This window comes from Lynx rufus, unplaced genomic scaffold, assembly GCF_022079265.1.
Source record: "Lynx rufus isolate CCGP_SWC_20201006 ecotype Redwood Valley unplaced genomic scaffold, mLynRuf1.p SCAF_2, whole genome shotgun sequence".
NCBI lineage: Eukaryota > Metazoa > Chordata > Mammalia > Carnivora > Felidae > Lynx > Lynx rufus.
Window position 1 is genome coordinate 28,070,919 of NW_025814834.1, and position 19,320 is coordinate 28,090,238.

General features: G+C 43.5%; 1 protein-coding gene and 1 non-coding gene across 2 annotated transcripts; one reads left to right on the plus strand and one right to left on the minus strand.

The window, feature by feature from the left end:
- Window positions 1-535: 535 nt before the first annotated feature.
- IDH1 (isocitrate dehydrogenase (NADP(+)) 1) lies at window positions 536-18,744 on the plus strand. Its single transcript, XM_047085008.1, has 10 exons — window positions 536-650; window positions 1,701-1,763; window positions 4,355-4,539; window positions 7,168-7,459; window positions 10,029-10,134; window positions 11,646-11,823; window positions 12,846-12,997; window positions 14,942-15,082; window positions 16,440-16,602; window positions 17,796-18,744. The coding sequence occupies exons 3-10, from the start codon at window positions 4,418-4,420 to the stop codon at window positions 17,884-17,886; spliced, it is 1,245 nt and encodes a 414-aa protein (XP_046940964.1). The 5' UTR covers window positions 536-650; window positions 1,701-1,763; window positions 4,355-4,417; the 3' UTR covers window positions 17,887-18,744.
- On the minus strand, window positions 8,362-8,468 carry LOC124516720 (U6 spliceosomal RNA). The gene has a single exon (XR_006963129.1). It is a non-coding gene; the product is annotated as a U6 spliceosomal RNA (small nuclear RNA).
- Window positions 18,745-19,320: the final 576 nt, after the last annotated feature.

A 19,320-nucleotide genomic window follows, 5' to 3' on the forward strand; every position in this document is an offset into this window, starting at 1 on the left:
ATGCCTACCTGTGTATTTAATTCTTTGCATTCTAGTTGCTCCGAGAAGCCCCCAAAGCGACCCCATACTGCCTACTCCCGCCCACACTCCTCCTTCTGCCAAAGGCTCCTTCCGGTCTACCGCACACCGAAGTAGCGCTGGAAGTCTTTCCTTTGCAGTCACTGAGAACCTGGAAACTCACTCCGCAAGGCTCTAGGCGGCGTGGGTCTTAGACTACAGCCCTGGCGCTCCCTGGTCGCAGGACTGCAAATGGCATTCACGTCCTTCCGCGGCCGGGTTCCGGGGCCGAGTCTAGGGGGCGCTGCGACCCCTTCCCACACCGCGAGCGCAGAGAAGGCAGCAGCAGATCTCGCCCAGAAGTTCCGGGACCCGGCCCTGCCCACCCAGAGCGATCGGCGCGCGATGATTGGCGGTGTGGAGGGGGCGGGGCTCCGGGAGGGTGGGCTGAGGGGGCGGGCCTGGGAGGGGACAAAAGCGTGTCCGTGCCAAGGCTCCGCCCTGTCGGCCGCCTCCTGGGTTGGTGCGGAGGCGGTGTCAGAAGCCGAAACAGCTGGGGCCCAGCTGGCATTACCAGTGTAGACCCTTGTGAGCTTCAACGTGTGAGTGGCTGTGGCGCCCCCGGCTTATCTCCCGCGTACCTTCTCCTGCAGGTAACCGCAGACTTCGAGGGGCAGCTCGGGCCCCTGGCTTTTGCGGGGAGGCTCTGAGAGCCCGCCAATAGCTGGAGTGGGGAAAAAAGGAAGAAAGCTCAGATCTTGGGTCTGGAGGGAGAAATTTAGCGGCGAGCCCTGGTCGAAAGGAAGCGGGGAAAATCCAGGCTGGGAGTGGGAAAGAGACGTGGGGAGGGGGAAGGTGCTGGATCCCTGTGTATGGGAAAGAGACGTGGGGAAGGGTCCTAGATGCCAGAATGTGGAGAAGGCCCGCTCTTGGTCTCGGAAAGGTGAAATTGAGCGGCACAGAGTTGCTTGCAGTGACACATAGAAGGCCGGGTTTGCATGCAGAAAGGAAAATCGAGCGGTGGGAGAATGCCAGTATGCGTGGAAGACTAAGTTTGGGGGTTAGGGAGAAGAAAACGTGCGGCAGTGGGGAGCTGCATGCAAAGAAAGGTGGAAGCCATGGACTTGGGCGTGTGCAGCGAACTCAGGTGGCTGGAACTAGCAGTGCGGTAGAGTGGAAGCGTCCTCTCGGGGGCGTGGAGGGGGTGGAGTGGAGGTGGAGGAGACCCCTCCGCCCCCAAGCGGATCTCCAGTTCCCCCGGCATGCTCCTGGCGCCAGAGGTTTAAAGGTTCCTGCGCAGCAGAAGGAAGGGGTGGGCTTGCAGACCTGGAGAGAGGAGCGGAGCAAGCGTGGTTGCAGCCCTCTTGCACAACGGCCACAAGGACGCATGCAGGCCTAGAGCCCGCTGGTCACAGCGTCACCTAAGGACGTGCAAACCCCAAGACCAGCTAACGGACGACGAACCCGGGACGCGCCCACTGACGTCCCCTCCAGTGTGTGGGCAGGCAGAGATATTTGTGCGCTCTTAACCTTTATTTGGTAGGTGCCCGCGCACCTAAAACTGGCCTTTGGTCCACTGGGTACACTCAGCTCTGTACTTTAAACCAGATAAACTGGGCTGTCTGGCCGGTATTAAAAACAGCTAAGTCCTCCTGACAGGCGTATTTTGATCGTTAAGTTTTTCTATTCCTCTTTTGTTTTAGGAAATAAACACTCATCTGAGTCTGCAAGATTGAAGGAAGTTGGGGTGATTAGAAGTTGTAAAGGTGAGAATTAGTACTTTCTCCCCTTCTGTACGTCTTGATGTGACAATGCTGCATTTAATTGGTCCTGGAGGTCTTGAGTAGGTGGAGGCACTGCAAGGGAATGAGTCAGGGATATTTCCAACAACAAACTGCAACTGCTTCCTTGTTTCTTTCAGCGCAGCTCTTCTCTGCAAGAGACTATTTTTGGCCGAGAAATTATTGTAGTTCATGAACTCTGCTTTTTAAAAAAAATGTGGCTAAAAATTTGGGGTTGATGAAAAGAAAATTAAGCTCAAGCAACTTTCTCCTTAAACTACTCTGTATTAGTCCAGGTGTATCTTGTGCAATTACACAAGTGTGTCAGGAGATGGGAATTCAGCTGCTTTCAGAGTCCCTAAACTGGCCTGTTGGAAAAGTCCTTCCTTCTGAAGTCAGGGTTTGGGTGGAGAGGGAGAATCTGGGGAGCAAGGGTTAGAGAAATGAATCCAGTGGGGCCTACCCCCATGGAATTTAAGTCTAAAAGAAATAATATCCGACCTTGAAAGAAACAATGGTCTACAAAAAAAACTTTACCTTTTTTTTTTTTTAAGTTTATGTATTTATTTTGAGAGAGAGAAAGAGAGAACCCCAAGCAGGCTCCACACAGTCAGTGCAGAGCCTGATGTGGGACTGGAACTCACAAACCATGAGATCATGACCTGGGCTGAAATCAAGAGTTGGACACTTAACCTACTGAGCCACGCAGGCACCCCAAAAAGACTTTACTTTTTTAGTTAGGACGTGGTAAAATTTTAATGGATAATGTGAGGAACTCCTGAAATGTTTCAGTTATGCATTATAAGATACAGAAAAATTACTGCAGTAAATGTTTGTTTTGACTGAGAAGGAAGTAGTTTTAAAAATGCAATTACTCAGTATCAAAATTTCAAGGATGCTATATGACCTATCAATTGTATTTGCCATTAAGGAAAAATAGCCAAGTCATAACTCTTATATAATATTATGTAGGAATGTGGCCATGGAACTGTATCAAGACTAAGATAAGTTTGCTGCCTCTTGTTTTGTTTTGTTTTAAATACAAGGACAGATGTGACAGTGGGCTCAGCATGACTGAATCATATAAAGCTCCACTGTAAATTACACTTGTAAATTACATGCTGGCAATGTGGAGCCTGCTTGGGATATTCTCTCTCTCTCTCTCTCTCTCTCTCTCTCTCTCTCTCTGCGCCCCTCCCCCACTTGTGCTTTCTCTCTCTCAAAAATAAAGAAACTTAAAAAAAAAAAAAAGGTCAAATTACTTCAGTTCAACTTTGTCAAGTGATACCGCTTATAAGCCCCTTACCTAATAGTTGCTTAAAACAGTTCTCAGGCCTCAGTCTTACTGATAACTTCAGAGGATAAAAGCAATTTTCAGTTATATTGTCCTGGGGAAAGAGTTTCCATTAGAGCATCATGAAAGGGAACAGATACCTACCTGCAGTGGACTCAGGGCCCCTCCTCCTCTCTGGAAACACACCCAGGACACGGTTTTCCGTTAAGCCTCATAGTTTGACTTCTTCCAGAGGGTGTACCCTGTTCCTTCTGGGAATCAGATTAATTTGCATTTGCTACCCTCACATCCCAGGAAGACCTCTCTTCCTGGAAAATTTCCATTTCTCTGTCCCACCTTCTGGCAGCTTACATTTGCCCAGGAACAGTCTAGGAGTTAGGATACTGAGGAACAGGACAGGATATGCTTGGGTCCTGGGCAGCAGCCCTTCTATATACAGATTTTTCTGAATTGAGAAATCACTTCTATATTTAGTGTGACATCCCCAATATCCATTTTGTCTCTAGGAAAACATAATTCCACCAGAAATTTTTCATATTTTAGTCTTAAACGTGGTTTAAAGAACTCATTGAATCCCTTCAATCATAGTTGTTTTATTTTGGTTGGTTTGTTTTAATGTGTATTTATTTGTTTGAGAGCAAGAGAGAGCATGAGCAGGGGAGGGGCAGAGAGAGAGAGAGGGAAAGAATCCCAAGTAGGTTCTGCACTGTCAACACAGAACCCGACATGGGGCTTGATCCCACAAACTATGAGATCATGACCTGAGCCAAAATCAAGAGTCAGACGCTCAACCAACTAAGCCACCCAAGTGCCCCTGTTTTGTTTTGTTTTGTTTTGTTTTTAAATAAAACAGCCTCTTAAAGGAGGGGAAATACTAGCACCTCTCATTTTGCTCACTTTGAGGGTACAGTAAAATGAGAAGTTGGATAGAAGGATTCAACTAAACATGGTATTGCAGAAATAATCTCATTTTATAAGATGACCCATCAGGAGTGGTGATTACATCATTAAGGACATGTTAGAATCTGGTTGCCCCACGCTCTAATGGGACAGCCTTGAGAAAGTTATTTTCCTTCTGTCAAAGTAAATTGGGAAAATAATTTCCAGCTTACAGGGTTGTGAGGGCTGGCTCAAAAACCACACATAACATGTTATGAAGCACATAACAGTGCTTTTTACAGAGAACGTGCTGAATTCTAATGGTAAATATATTGTTATAGTTTTTTATGCAGTTTCGTGTTTAGGAGTCACCAAAATGTTTGAATTTGTTTTTATACTATAGTGAAATAAACGAGAAGACCTGCGTCCTATCTTTTGTTCTTCTGAGAGGTTTCTTGAAGTCAAAATGTCTCAAAAAATCCGTGGCGGTTCTGTGGTAGAGATGCAAGGAGATGAAATGACACGAATCATTTGGGAGTTGATTAAAGAAAAACTCATTTTTCCCTACGTGGAACTGGACCTACACAGGTAAATGAATCAGTCTTCTAAGCAGCAAGCTCAGAAAGCATAATCTAAGTGATTTCAGGATATAACTAGCTGTTTCACAGAGCTAGCGTTGTATCTTAGGAATAAAACTTGTGAGGGAGGGATGCCTATGCATGAATCTTCTGTTTTAATTTTAACATATTGCTAGAAAAACTGGACTTGTCATTGTTCCACAGAAAAGAATCATGGTGGGAACAAAGATTCTCAGCTCTCTCTAAGCCTCTTCTATTTATATAAATCAGTGGTTAAGAGTAGCACAAGGTATCAGTGGAAGGGAAAATAATAGAGGTACATTCTCTACTGAACAGTAAAGTAAATGTAGTTCACACAGTTTTGTCCTTTCTATCTCTGTTTTCTATCACTCTGCTTAACTAGTCAATGGACCTCTCCCCCTGTTCATTCCTTGGCTCCTGCCCTTTTCACACAACTGTAGCACAGAAAGAACCCTTGAAATTATCTAACACAACCCCCACCTTTCAGTAGACAATCCCTTAAACCTTTCGTGTTCTAAAGATTTGAGCCTTTGCCCTGTCTTTACCATGTTTGGAAATAGGCATGAAAGTCTCTGTGGAATTCTTTCTGCTTTGTTCCCTGTGATTTTCATAACCTTGCTCATGCTCTGTGTGCATTTGAACAAGGTAGAGACAGAATTTTTCCAACGGGGCCGTGGCTGAAGCCTGGCATGGCAAAATGTTGACCGACACAGTTCAGCCGGACTGCTGGCACTTCTAAGTGTGTTTGCGTTGACCCGGAATTATTCATAAGACTGTATCCTGAGGACCTGTTGTTTGCTTAGGTGTAGATACTTCATTCACGTGGTGTCACTAGACACCCTTTTTAATTATTCTAAGCCTCAGCCGTTGATAAGGTCTATATTGCAACCATGAGAAGAAGCAAATACCTGCAGAGGTCCACCAAGCATACAGGAAATGAAGCATAAAAAACATCATCCAAGTGGGTTAAAGAAGCATTTTATGAGCACTCTCCTGTTTCAGGACTTGACATGGCAATAAGTGAATTTGCAGAGTTCTTGCAAATTATATAATAGCTGCAAAGAAGCTTTAAGCCTCATTAGCCTTAGGGGCATAAGGACTTTTAAAGGACAGTCATTATGGGGGCGCCTGGGTGGCTCAGTTGGTTAAGCATCCGACTTCAGCTCAGATCTAGCGATTCATGGGTTCGAGCCCTGCATCAGGCTCTCTGCTGACAGCTCAGAGCCTGGAACCTGCTTCGAATTCTGTGTCTCCCTCTCCCTCTCTCTCTCTGCTCCTCCCCCACTCACACTCTGTCTCTCTCCATCTCTCAAAAATGAATAAACATTATAAAAAAGTTTTTTTGAGGACAGTCATTATGCCTAGAAGGAGAACAGTAACTATCTGCAGAGTAAAGAATTTTGGGAGGCTCAAACAAGTTTTAAGTTGTTTCCAAATTGCTATTATTATTACATCATGGGTTCTTTTTGAGGGGAGTGGAGTGATTTGTTTGTTTTGTTTTCTGCAGGCTATACAGGGGTCCAGACCACTTACTCATTCTTTTCTGTTAGAAATATTAAAAGAGAAGCAAAAATTCCACTACTTTGCTGGTAGATGCTGCTGATGAAAAATGGTTCCTACGAACGTGAAAAGTGCTGACTGCAGTCCCTAGTTGAGTTAGGATTAGACATTTGTAAACATTCAGCATTTCCTATGCCAGAAGATAAGAGAGTCCATGGATTTGTTAGACGTCCGTGAATTACCCAAGGTCAAAGCAGTTTGGAATAATTTTTATTTGGAAATACCTTAAGATTGCTACCTTGGCGTTTACACTGTAAGTTGGGATAGCTAAGGAAAGGAAAACAAAAACTAAAAGGAACTGAAAACCAAAGTGTTAATGGTTTCACAAGTTCTGAAAGCTGAAAAACGTTTTTAAAGCCTCAGAAAACAACACGAATTGTTATGTCACCATTTTGTCTCTCCTGTTTTTGACAAACTGTTTCATACTTTAGATAAGCCTTTAATTGTTCTCTGTGCCTGATGAACAATCAGCACTCTTTCCAGTTCTGAATAACCTGCGGCCTGGGAGTTGGTGTATATTAAGCTATAACTCTCTGAGTGAGCTGTCACATGTATAGCTCCCAGCACTTGAATACAAAAAATCTTTTAAACCCTCTGACCCCTTTATTTTTACACACAATATTTACCAAGGAAAAAATAAGGTGCTTAGGCTTCTGTTTTTATGCTAATTTTATGGAAGGAAGTCTGCTCCTGTCCTATTATTGCCTCTTTATGGTAAAGAGCACACAAAGGGCCAGAGCACAATGGTTTCTATTCAGGTGCCTTCTAGCCGTCTTCCCACACCACAGGCAGGTGAGGCCCAGAGTCTTAGCCTCTCTTTGTGCTTTGTTTGGTTGACAACCATCTTCTGTGTCCAGGGTGCACTGACCCTAAAAGTTGGCAGATTTGGGTGTGTTTTGAGCCATCACATTCTGCGGGGCAGGCTCCGCGTGCCATCACCATGCATAGAATGGTGCGTGGTGATAGAATGGTAACTAATGAGTTACCGTAGACCATAGTACCTCCATCACTCATCAGTTTGCCTGGAGAGTTACACTTCACGGTTTTTCCCTCCCAGCTATGATTTAGGCATAGAGAATCGCGATGCCACTGGCGACCAGGTCACCAAGGATGCTGCAGAAGCTATAAAGAAGTACAACGTTGGTGTCAAATGTGCTACCATCACCCCCGATGAGAAGAGGGTTGAGGAGTTCAAGTTGAAGCAAATGTGGAAGTCACCAAATGGCACCATCCGAAATATTCTGGGCGGCACTGTCTTCAGGGAAGCTATCATCTGCAAAAATATCCCCCGTCTTGTGAGCGGTTGGGTAAAACCTATCATCATAGGTCGTCATGCTTATGGGGATCAAGTAAGTCATGTTGGCATGATTTGGTTTTCCATGCTTTTTTTTTTTTCATGACCTGTGGCTGCCTAGAAGTTCTGATTTTCTGTTTTATTCTTTTGGTGTCTAGTCCCTTTAAGCGAGATGCCAAATTGAGAAATGTGTATGTGTATATCTATATATTTAGGCATATTTAGGTATACCTAAATATAGATAAACTTACAGATAGGTACCTGTGTCAACACAAGTGATTTTTTTTTTCAGATGGATTTTTTTCTTCCTGTATCTGTTTTTGCACTTAAACTGTATTATATTGCCATTTTTGTGTCCTTTCCCATGGTTCAAGCAGTTTAGTGGCCCTTCGCCCTGGCTATGCAATAAGATCCCTTTCTGGGTTTTTCAGTTTTCGTTTTGTTTTGCTTTTTAAACAAATGTGGTTTTTTTGTTTCAATTCCAGTGCATGAGTTTTACCCTACACCAACTGAATCAGAATTCCATGGGCTTCAGGCATTTTAAAGCTCCCAGGCGATTCCAGAAGGCAGGCAGGGTTGAGAACCACCAAAGATTGTACTGAACATGACTTTATACGTAAAAAGAAAAACTGATGCAGTAGTTGAAAGCATTCTCTTTAAAATATTCCTTTTCCTACATGGGGGACAAAAAAAGTATAGTTTCTGTACTTGCACACAAGTCGGCTCATTGCCAAGTTAAACAGAAAAATTGCCAACTGAACAGACACGGTGCTGAAAGAGAGGTTTCAGTCTTTCATAAAAAGCAGCTTAATGTCTTTTTTTTTTTTAGCTTTATTTATGTTGTTGTTGTTTTAAATTTACATCCAATTAGTTAGCATATCGTGCAACAATGATTTCAGGAGTCGATTCCTTAGTGCCCCTTACCCATTTAGCCCATCCCCCTCCAGAAACCCTCTGTAAAAATACGGAAGCTTCACGAATTTGTGTGTCATCCTCGCGCAGGGGCCAGGCTAATCTTCTCCGTATCATTCCAATTTTAGTATACGTACTGCCAAGACAGGCACAGCTTACGTCTTGAAAGAGCCTTTCAAACAAGAACCTCTAACACTGAGATCCAGAGGCTTCAACATAGCCATCCTCAAAAGCAGTGTGGCCAGGGCTGACCACTCTGTTCCTGGGGACAGAGTCACTGGGTCAGTCCTTGAGGGTCAGTTCACTCTGCTCCACCCTGTGGTTCAAACTACCCCTTCGTCCTGGCCAAACCTTTCACAGGTCCCTCCTGGAGGCCCCGGAGAGAAAATGTAGACCGCAGCGCTACAAACTCACCAATCCTGGGAATACTGCTCTTAAGTTCTGAGCCGCAGCGGTGTCTTTTTCATCTCCCCCATCCCCCTCCTCCCGCCTGTCTCAATTGTTTTGGTATCAGTCACTTGGAAGAATGGTCATTCTCTATTAAAGTCCAGATTGAAAATTCTAAGCCTCAGGTTGATTCAACCCTAATCATTTAACTGTACATAAACCTCTACAAAGTGTCCGTGGTGCTTTGGTGCCTCCATGTCTTCCTTTTGAGAAATGGGAATAAATGACCACCCATAGGGAAGGACTTTACGTGGCAGAAACACACTCTCGGTAGAAAAGATATTTACAGCTCTTCTACCAGCCGTCGTCAGTGTTACTGTATACAAACGTAAGTAAGTAGGGTTGACTGGTACCTGACTGTGAAACTATTCTAATTTAAATCATCAAAGAGGGTACAGTGCAAAAAAAGTTGACAGATGCCCAGTATGGGCTGGGCACGTGTTTCCCTAGAGTAGCTCAGTCTGGTGAGCCAAGATGACTGTCCTCGTAAGGTCCTTTCCTAAGGGCCACCAAAATGTCGCAGCTACTTCCGCAATCACTGCTGCTTTTGGATAAATCCTGGACTGGTGTTGGTAGTAATAACAGCCATGAATTATACTAGACTGAGTCCTGTGGGTCTAAGGATCGGATCCCAAGTCTTTAGACCCTAGATGTGTTAGATGTGTTCTCTCTACCATATCACAGTTCCTTCCTTGTAGGACCAATGTAATACTCAGATGAAATGAGATGATTGTAGTCAGTCACTTAAAGTGCCTGTCGTATAGTGAGGACAAAGCATTAGCTGTGTCTCACCACCATCAATGTTGTAGCTAGTGTGCTGTCACCCCCCTGTGGGAAGACTTCCCTGACCTCCAGGTCATGGTCATTTCTCTCTCTCTGTCATCGTGTTGCATTTCTTATCTAAGTCCCTTTTCTGCCATTTGAAAGCTCTTATGTTGCTTCTCACTTTCGTATGTCTTTATTGGGTTATAAGCTTCCTAAGAGAAAATGCTTGATGTTATTCTCCTCTTTTTACCAATGCTCAGAAAACTGCCCTGTACATGGTAGGCAGCCAATAAATACTGGTTTTCAATGTACGCTAGGATTAACTTGCTTTGGGAAAGCTCTGGACCTTTTTTTTCCCATCTTTCAAATATATGAAGGTTGAGCCACGCTGCCCTTTTTGTCCAGGTATCTTCCAGCTCTGTATTCTGTGATTTTTGTTTTTCTTATAATTCTTGAAAGGCTATTTTATTTTCTTTATACCTTTTCTGCCCCCTTCACAGTATAGAGCCACTGATTTTGTCGTTCCTGGGCCTGGAAAAGTAGAGATAACCTACACGTCAAGTGATGGATCCAAAAAAATGACATACCTGGTACATAACTTTGAAGGTAGGTCCATCGCGAGCTCCCTCTTTTAATTTTTTACAGATCATTTAGACAATGTCATTGCTGTTTCTTAAAACTTAGTTATGTGGCTGCCAAAAATACAACCTGGAATCTACAACATTTCTATAGGACCCAAAATCTGGCATGGAGAAGTAATTGACTTCCATGCCTTCCCACGGTGTGGAATAAAGACACAAGAGAGACTAGCCACTTAATTGGAAACGCATGTGGGCAAAGACAGGTAGATACTTGCACTTCTCTTAAAACATGGAGGGAAGGTTGGCAGGAGTCTGTTGTGCATAAATTGTATGAATCAGACATTAATAATCCCATGTCACCTGTCATGTAATCTGCCTGTTTGCTCTGGTAGGGTTTGTATTGAAAATGGTTGCGTTATAGATGTGCTGAATTTTCTTCTTGGTCCGAGTATTTATTCGGTTTAAGTGAACGTTTGTCTTTTGCCTTTTCTTGCCCACCTGCTGTCTCAAAGTTTCGTTATGGCAAATGCCACCCAAAGTTTGCTGAAAGAACAGAGAACCCTCTTTCTCCACTATTGAAGTTGTTGAAAGCACTCACACAAACAAAAGCTCAAAGCCTACTTAGCCTGTGTTCTTATTGCCTCCTCTAAATAATATCATTTTAATAGAATCTAGTCCTGCAGGATTTGGCCTTGCACATTTTGAGGCTAAATTGGCCCTGGGCAGTGGCACAGATTCAAGTTCTAACTTTCCAGTAATTACAGAGTTCAACTAATAAAGAGTTGTGAAACACTAGTGGTTACATGTAACATAATTATTTCTGCCAGTGGGGTATGAATCTTCAGTGTCCTCCAGGAAATTATGAGAATTCTCATTCAGTATTTGAAATGCAAATTTTTTTCATGGCTGAGGATGGAGCACACACTTAGAGTTTAAAATACATGAAATTTTAAAAGTGTGAAACGCAGGGGCACCTGGATGGCTCAGTCAGTTAAGCATCTGACCCTTGATTTCGGCCCAGGTCATGATCTCACGGTTCGTGAGTTTCAGCCCTGCATCAGGCTCTGCACTGTCAGTGCTTGGGATTCTCTCTCTCTCTCTCTCTCTCTCTCTCTCTCTGCCCCTCCCCTGCTCGTGCTCCCTCTCTCTCTCTCTCAAAATAAACTTAAAAAAATAATAAAAGTGTGAAAGACAGCCTAGATATTCACCCCCTCTTGAGTGTATTTCTGGTTCATATCAGTAGTTTTTCGTATCTTGATATCTTCAGGATCCTATAGACCATGTTTTTCTCTCTTCTATTGCCCTTTCAAAACAAGTTAGAATGTCCTTACTGAGAGGTGACTTTGTTCCAATCACTTGCCCCAGGAACTCATGGAATATTCACGTTTGAAGCCTGGCTGGGACTTTTGGAAGCCTGGGCCCAGACACGGGAGCTGGGGATTGGGTGCTTGGGTGGTGGTAGGTGGATTTGGACTTGTTAAAACTCTACCCCATTTACCCTTCTCCTTTCTCCTCTCATTGGTGTCCCCCCAACAGAAGGTGGTGGTGTTGCCATGGGGATGTACAATCAAGATAAGTCGATTGAAGATTTTGCACACAGTTCTTTCCAGATGGCTCTGTCTAAGAGTTGGCCTTTGTATCTGAGCACCAAAAACACTATTCTGAAGAAATATGATGGACGTTTTAAAGACATCTTTCAGGAAATATATGACAAGTAACTACAGTTCTTTCCTTTTTTCCTTTTTCTACAATAAGCTGGCATTTGTAGTATAGAATTTGCATCCTTATCCCTTTGATTCTGGGACAAATGGAATGAGAACCGTCTCTGTCTCATAAAGTTAAGGGCAAAACTAAGATTTAACAGACATGAAACAAAAGCACTTCTGAGTTGCTTTTACAAGGTAAATGTTTTCAAATAAGGGTCCCACATTTATTTTTTTCAGAGCCAGAATTGTTTAATATTTGAATGCAGGTGCCCTGTGACTGATAGAAAGTTCTAATTTTTCGGGGCACCTGGCTGGCTCAGTTGGTGGAGCATACAACTCTTGAACTCGGGATTGAGTTCAATCTCCATGTTGGGTGTAGAGATTACTCAAAAATAAAATCTTTAAAAAAAAAAAAAAAGAAAATTCTGATTTTTCAAACATATGAGTTTCTAAGTTGGGCACATTTTCACTCTTTCTGAAGCCTGTTGTGATTTAGAGCTCTGCGGGGGCTATTTGAACTCAAGTCTATTTTTATAACAGCTTCAGGTTCAACAACACGGGAGCATGTGTTAACTTTTAAGATGGCACAACTCCCTTTCAGGTGCACGTGTTGAGGCCAGGGCTTGGATTTTAGGTATCTTTCTTAAGACATCTTAATTCCTCTTCTGCTACCCATCCATACCGACTCCAGGAGCTGTCCTAGTTTCCCGAGAGATACATTATTACATTCTTAAAGTAAGCTATGTCTCTAGAATCTGATCAGCAGTGTAGTGAAAACTAAAAATAATGCTGGGGACATTCTCACATCTCTGCAAAGGAGGTGAAATTGCTCTGACAGGCAGGGGACTTGGGGGATCACAGCTAGAAAATGGGCAGGATTTGAGCTTAGGTCTATCAGCTTCTCAAGTCTGTGCTGCTGCCACCAAAAAATGCTGCTTCTTAGCCCCATCCCCACCCCCTTCGGAGAAGCAGGTGCTGTCCCTACCAAAACCAGTTCCTTTTTAATTCCCTTTTCTCTCTTGCTTCTTAGGCAGTACAAATCCCAATTCGAAGCCCAAAATATTTGGTATGAGCATAGGCTCATTGATGACATGGTGGCCCAAGCTATGAAATCCGAGGGGGGCTTCATCTGGGCCTGTAAGAACTATGACGGCGATGTGCAGTCGGACTCCGTGGCCCAAGGTAAGGAGCTGAAGGACCAAGTAGAGGTGGAACTCAGCCTGCATCACGTTGGTCATGCGGGATAGTTCTCTAGTTCGCAGCCCATTGTTTGTAAAATCACAAAGTGTTAGCAGTGCAGGCCATTCTGTTCCATCTTCTCAGCTGACACAAGGAATTGAGCAGAGAAGCCCCCGGGCTGTTCACAGAAATTCCAAGAACCGGGGGCTCCATGCCTGAGGGAAGGGCCAGATCGGCAGAAACTCTCTCTGGCAGAAACTCTGCCCCGATTGCTTCAGTACCAAGTTGCCCTTCAATTTCAGTTACCCATGGCAAACTCGAATCTTCCCTGATAAATGGTGTGTTAACCTTAATTATGTTTGCTTTTCCCCAGGAAGTGCTACTTTTTCTTTTCTCTTATGAAAAGTTAAGTATCTCCTACCAGTTTGAAAATCAGTAGATGAACCCAGTTAAAGAGAAGTTTGATGTCCGATAAATGACTTAGACGACTCTCTTTACTCTCCTTCTGTTTCTCCACATCCTCATAATCCTTTGTGCTGAGTACCTAGAGGAAGGAGTGGTGCTTTACGAGGCTTCCACGGTGGATAAGGGAAACTGTTCCTTGTTTTCTTGGATTTCTTGGAAAGGGACCCAAATCTCTCCACTGTTTCTAAATGTCCTTGTAGCAGTGAAGAGTGTCTCTGGAGGGATGTTGTCAAGATATTTCAAAGGACTTTGGAATAGGACTTCTGAAGTGTATTGTCCATTAATGCACTGACGAGATACCTGGAGCAGAGCCTATAGATAAATGAGACCTCAGTGCAGCTGAACAGTCAAAAGGCAGCAAGGCCGTCCTCACGTGCATTCTTTTCTAGAGTATGAACTACTTTGGATTCACACCATTTCTTGTCCCCAGTTTTGACAGTGGTACTGCGTGTCTCCTAGTATTAAAGATCGACAGACTCACTATGGATATGGTTCCTGACCTTCTCCAACCAATAAACATTTGAGAGTCTACTAAAGCCTCAGACCAACACAATGATATGAAAGGAGCTACTAATCCCTTGCAGAAGTTTGTAACGATACTCAAAGATGAGTTTAAAAGAAAACAAACAAATAAACAAAACCACTGTTTATTTATGTACTGTCAAGCCAGAAAACAAAAGTAACAGCCTATGATACATTTGCATGATTAACTCTACAGAGGCTATTGGGAGGTAGCAAAAATGGAGAAAAATATTCTTTGAATTCAAGGGTAAAAAAAAAATGAATAAAAGATGGAAAATCAATTTTCTGGACTTAAAAGTGGCAATGTCCTTCTCTGACAGAATAGGACTGTTTGTGAGGCTGTTACAGACAGCAAGGGCAAGAGGGATGTGCTTGGATCATCTCATCCTGTTTTAAACCTGCTGTTCTTTCCAGTCTCAGTGAATCTGAGCAGAAAGATGGCAGGACACAAATCCCATTAATCTTTACTTTCCCAGAACGGCAGAGCATCTGCACATACAAATAGCAGCAATATACTGAGAGCTCTTACTCTGTGGCAGGTACTATTCTAAGGAATGTTAATATATAGTCTTTTCACATATATTCACAAATATATGTATATTCATCTAATTCTCACAACAACCCGATGAAGGAGGTGCTTTTATTCCCATTTTACAGATAAGAAAATCAAGCCCCAGTAGCGAGGAAGTCCCAGCACTAGGGTGCAGTATAAGCAGGTGGACCCTGAGCTCTCCATCATGGGGCAGGTGCTTCTGAGATAGATAAGTGAGGAAGAAATGCAGCCCCTCCAGACTCCCTGATCCTGGGATGTGGAGCAGGGACCGTCTTTCTGAAAGGCAGAAGGATCGGTGATGACTACACATGCTTATGTTTATTTGCTTTGCTGAGACCTCTCCTCTCCGAGAGACCCAGTGTTCTTCCCGCACTTGTACCCAGTACTTCACGCTCTGCCACATACAGGTTATGGCTCCCTTGGCATGATGACCAGCGTGCTGGTTTGTCCAGACGGCAAGACAGTGGAAGCAGAGGCTGCCCATGGGACTGTAACACGTCACTACCGCATGTATCAGAAAGGACAAGAGACGTCCACCAATCCCATTGGTAAGATAGTGTTTTCTGCTACCTTGATTTCCAGCCAGAGAGTGGAGATCTCTAAAGGAAATCAGACATGTTCCTTTGGCTACCCAATGCTTTGTGTATAAAGTCCTCACCAAGCATTGGGTCTGTTCTAGTAAGAGCTGTTTGAATGTACTATTTTTTTTTTTTAATTAATTTATTTATTTTGAGAGAGAGGCGGGGAGGTGGGGGTGGGGAAGAGAATCCTAAGCAGGATCCACACTGTCAGGACAGAGCCCGGTACGGGGCTCAATCTCACAAACCTGACCTGAGCCAAAATCAAGAGCCGGGCACTTAACCAACGGAGTCACCCAGGCGCCCATGAATGTGCTTCTTGAAATATACACAATGTAGTATATGCTTTTCCGTTTTGTGGTAGAATGCACATTACAGAGAAGAATGTTGTCAGCAAGCATTTTCCTTTTCCTTTGGTACAGCGAAACGTCCCAGATGGCTAAGAATCTAAAAGCCACACAGATAGATCCTTCTAACTGGGTTTCAAGGGCAGCACTTTATTTTTTTTTTTTTTAATTTTTTTTTTTCAACGTTTATTTATTTTTGGGACAGAGAGAGACAGAGCATGAACGGGGGAGGGGCAGAGAGAGGGAGACACAGAATCGGAAACAGGCTCCAGGCTCTGAGCCATCAGCCCAGAGCCCGACGCAGGGCTCGAACTCACGGACCGCGAGATCGTGACCTGGCTGAAGTCGGACGCTTAACCGACTGCGCCACCCAGGCACCCCTCAAGGGCAGCACTTTAAACAGAGATTACAGCTTGGAAAGAGGAAGGGAGGCCAACATAGACAAGAGAGAGAAGAGATTGTGACCTATTCCAAATTAGTAAATCCCTTAAGCTTCAAGTGCTACAAGCACACTGTGAAAATGTGCTTTAAGGCTCTAACAAAACCCAAGACATCTCCTCTACGAAAAGACAGACATTTTTTAAAGTTTCTATTCAGTAAAATATTTCCAATTCTTTTTTTTTTTTTAATGCTTATTTTTGAGAGAGATGGGGAGATTGAACACGAGCCGGGGAGGGCAGAGAGAGAGGGAGACACAGAATCCGAAGCAGGCTCCAACTCTCTCAGCCCAACGCAGGCCTCAAAATCATGAACCACAAGATCATTACCTAAGCTGAAGTTGGGTGCTTAACCGACTGAGCCACCCAGGCACCCCAAAATATTTCCCATTCTTATAAAACTTACAGCCTATGTGGATAACATCTAATGGAATCAGTCACCTAAACAAAAAGAAAAAATAATTGTTCTGTTTTTGAGAACTGTGAAACATTTGGGAATCCCTCTTGGTCTGGTCTGAGTGCTGTTTTGTTTTGCTTTTTTAGCTTCCATTTTTGCCTGGACCAGAGGATTAGCCCACAGAGCTAAGCTTGATAACAATAAAGAGCTCAGCTTCTTTGCAAAGGCTTTGGAAGAAGTCTGTATTGAGACCATTGAGGCTGGCTTCATGACCAAGGACTTGGCTGCTTGTATTAAAGGTTTGCCCAAGTAAGTATGAGATTCCCTGAGCCCCGTGGCCAAATTACCACTTATCTTTATTGGGCTCAAAAACATCAGTGCTTTTCAGAAATATACAAATTGTTATTTACTACCTAGTTCAGAGGTCAACAGAAACTATATGTAAAGTGTCTACCGTAAGCATTTCAGACTTTGTGGAACATAGAGCCTTTTCAAAACTATACAGCTATTGAACTTTGCCACTGTGGAAGGAAAACAGTCACCAATGACACAGAAGCTAATGGATGTGGCAGTGTTCCAATTAAACTATGTACAAAACCAGGCTGTAGCCTGGATTGAGTCCATGGGCCAAACTGCAGTTTGCTGACCTCTGATCTAGTTGACAGTTATTGGATGACAAGGTTCCGTTTTTATTTAACAAGAAAGTATAGGCGGTTGAAAGAAAGGGACCTCCAAGGCTATTGTTTTCTTTAATCTTTATTTTTGAGAGAGGGATAGAGAGAGTGCGAGCCAGGGGAGGAACAGAGAGAGAGGGAGGCACAGAATCCAAAGCAGACTCCGGCTCTGAGCTGTCAGCACAGGGCTCGAGACGGGCCTCGAACTCACGAACCGCGAGTTCATGACCTGAGCCGAAGTCAGATGCTTAACTGACTGAGCCACGCGGGCGCCCCATCTTTGTAGCCGATCAGCATGATTATGTTAGCCAGTCCCTTATATAAACATTTTTTTTAAGTAAGACAATGATAAAAATAAGAGCGTTAAACCTTTTTTCAAGACATGTAACAATTTGTGGGAATGTAGATAAAAGCATGGCTGTACCCTGAATAGGTTTTATTCTTTTTAAGGAGGCTCATGCCTTATCCAGTAAGTGACTACGGCCAGTGGTTTTGTTATTTTTAAGAAGAGGAATAACAAGTGGGATGATTTCGGTCTCCCAAGCATTAGTCTGAACTGAACCTCTCTGATAGTTTCACCCCCAAAGAACTCAGGGCAAGAGACATCCTATGAAGGTGCATGCGGGCCTGCTGTCTATAGCCTGGGTCAGCCCCATCTGCCTTGGGCACAGTCATCAGCCATACATTTATAGCTTGTTAATATTAAATAGTTTTCTTCTAGACATAAATAAAATGTCACCTACATAGCATTTCTAGGACTTTTCCTCTACTCGCTCCCAGATCACAGACCAACTAATTAACCTTCTTTTCTTTTTCCTCCTTTATTAGCGTGCAGCGTTCTGACTACTTGAATACGTTTGAGTTCATGGACAAACTCGGAGAAAACTTGAATATAAAACTAGCTCAGGCCAAACTTTAAGGCCGTCCCTCACCTAAGGAGGATATGTGTTTTTTTTGGTAACTAGGTCCACTGGTTTACATTTTCCTGTATAACACTCAAGGGTAAAGGTAAAATCAATTTTGTAATTTGTTTAGAAGCCAGAGTGTATCTTTTCTATAAGTTTACAGCCTTTTTCTTACACATATGGTTAGGCCACCCTCGTGAACGTGGCAGGGGACTTTTTTAAATTTTATTTTATTTTCTACTAGTAGCCTAGGAATTACTTTAATACTCATTTGTACTCATTGTCATTTTTTCTCATGTTCCCATACAAATGACCAAAATGAAGAGTGCTTGCAAGGGTAACCTCTAGTCATAGTATCGTTCCCTAAAACATATGTGAAGTAAAAATTCACTCCCTTCCCCACTCTCCGTGGCCCGGGCGCTGGGTGGTTTTGGTGTATCAGATGTCCCATTACGGGAGGTAGAGCTGTTATGTTAAACTTGCCTGTAATTTGGGACGAAGAGCATAGGTGTGACGAAAACGTGTTAGAGATGCCGCAGTCACTTTTGTAATGAGCTCTTCTTGAATGTTTGGAAAAAGCTAAATATTTTTGAGGCCACCGGAGCATTTGTAATCCAAAATAAATACTACCTGGGGGTTGTCCCCTGTGTTTGTCTCATCCTCCCAGCCTTGTGTGGCCTGAGTATTCTGCCACCCTGAGCAGTGTATTTCTTCCAAGTGCAATAATACAAGCTGTACCTTTTTTGGACTTCTGTTGGCCTGTTTTATTTCCCTTCTATAAAATGTGATTTTTCAGAAGTTGATTATTAAACACTATTCTAGTCTGTTCTTCATCTGAACTGTTAATGTTAATTAAAATCAAGTGCTAACGACTAGTCTTGGGTTTTTATTTATCGAGTATATTTTAGGTACCAGGCACCGTGCTAAGTCCTAGGCACAGGAATTCGATCTTAAAAAGTCTCTGCCCTGAAGGCGTTTACTGTGGGGAAAATGGGTATGTGAACAGTAAGAGGTAGATCCTACCGCGAAGGGGAAAGAAGACCAAAGACAGAACAAAGGGGTAACTGGAATATTAGGGAATCAAGTCTGGGCACGTGGTAAGGAGTATAGGTATGATCATGTAAGTTAATAGGAAGCTAGTGACATGAATAGGAAGCCAGAGAGGGACATGATCATATTTTAATTAGAAAAATAGCACAGCTTTTATGAAGAACGGATAGTAGTGGAGGAGGGAGTGGTGGCCACAATCAAGGAAGGAAGGCCAGTTGTAAGGGTATTGTAATACTTCAGGTGGGAAATGATGAGGTTCTGAACTGGGGCAATGGCACTGGGGATGGAGGGAGCAGGGTCTCCAAGAAGAGGAAAGAATGGATGGGGATTGGTGGGTCCCAGGGGACGAGGGAAAGGAGGTTTCCCACCTGGAGAAAGGCTGGTCAGCATCCCAGCAT

Coding starts and splice junctions, on each gene's coding strand:
- IDH1 (XM_047085008.1), top strand. CDS start 4,418: ATGTCTCAAAAAATCCGTGGCGGTTCTGTGGTAGAGATGCAAGGAGAT. Junction 10,135..11,645: donor CCTGGTACATAACTTTGAAG/GTAGGTCCATCG, acceptor TCCCCCCAACAG/AAGGTGGTGGTGTTGCCATG. Junction 12,998..14,941: donor GTCGGACTCCGTGGCCCAAG/GTAAGGAGCTGA, acceptor TGCCACATACAG/GTTATGGCTCCCTTGGCATG.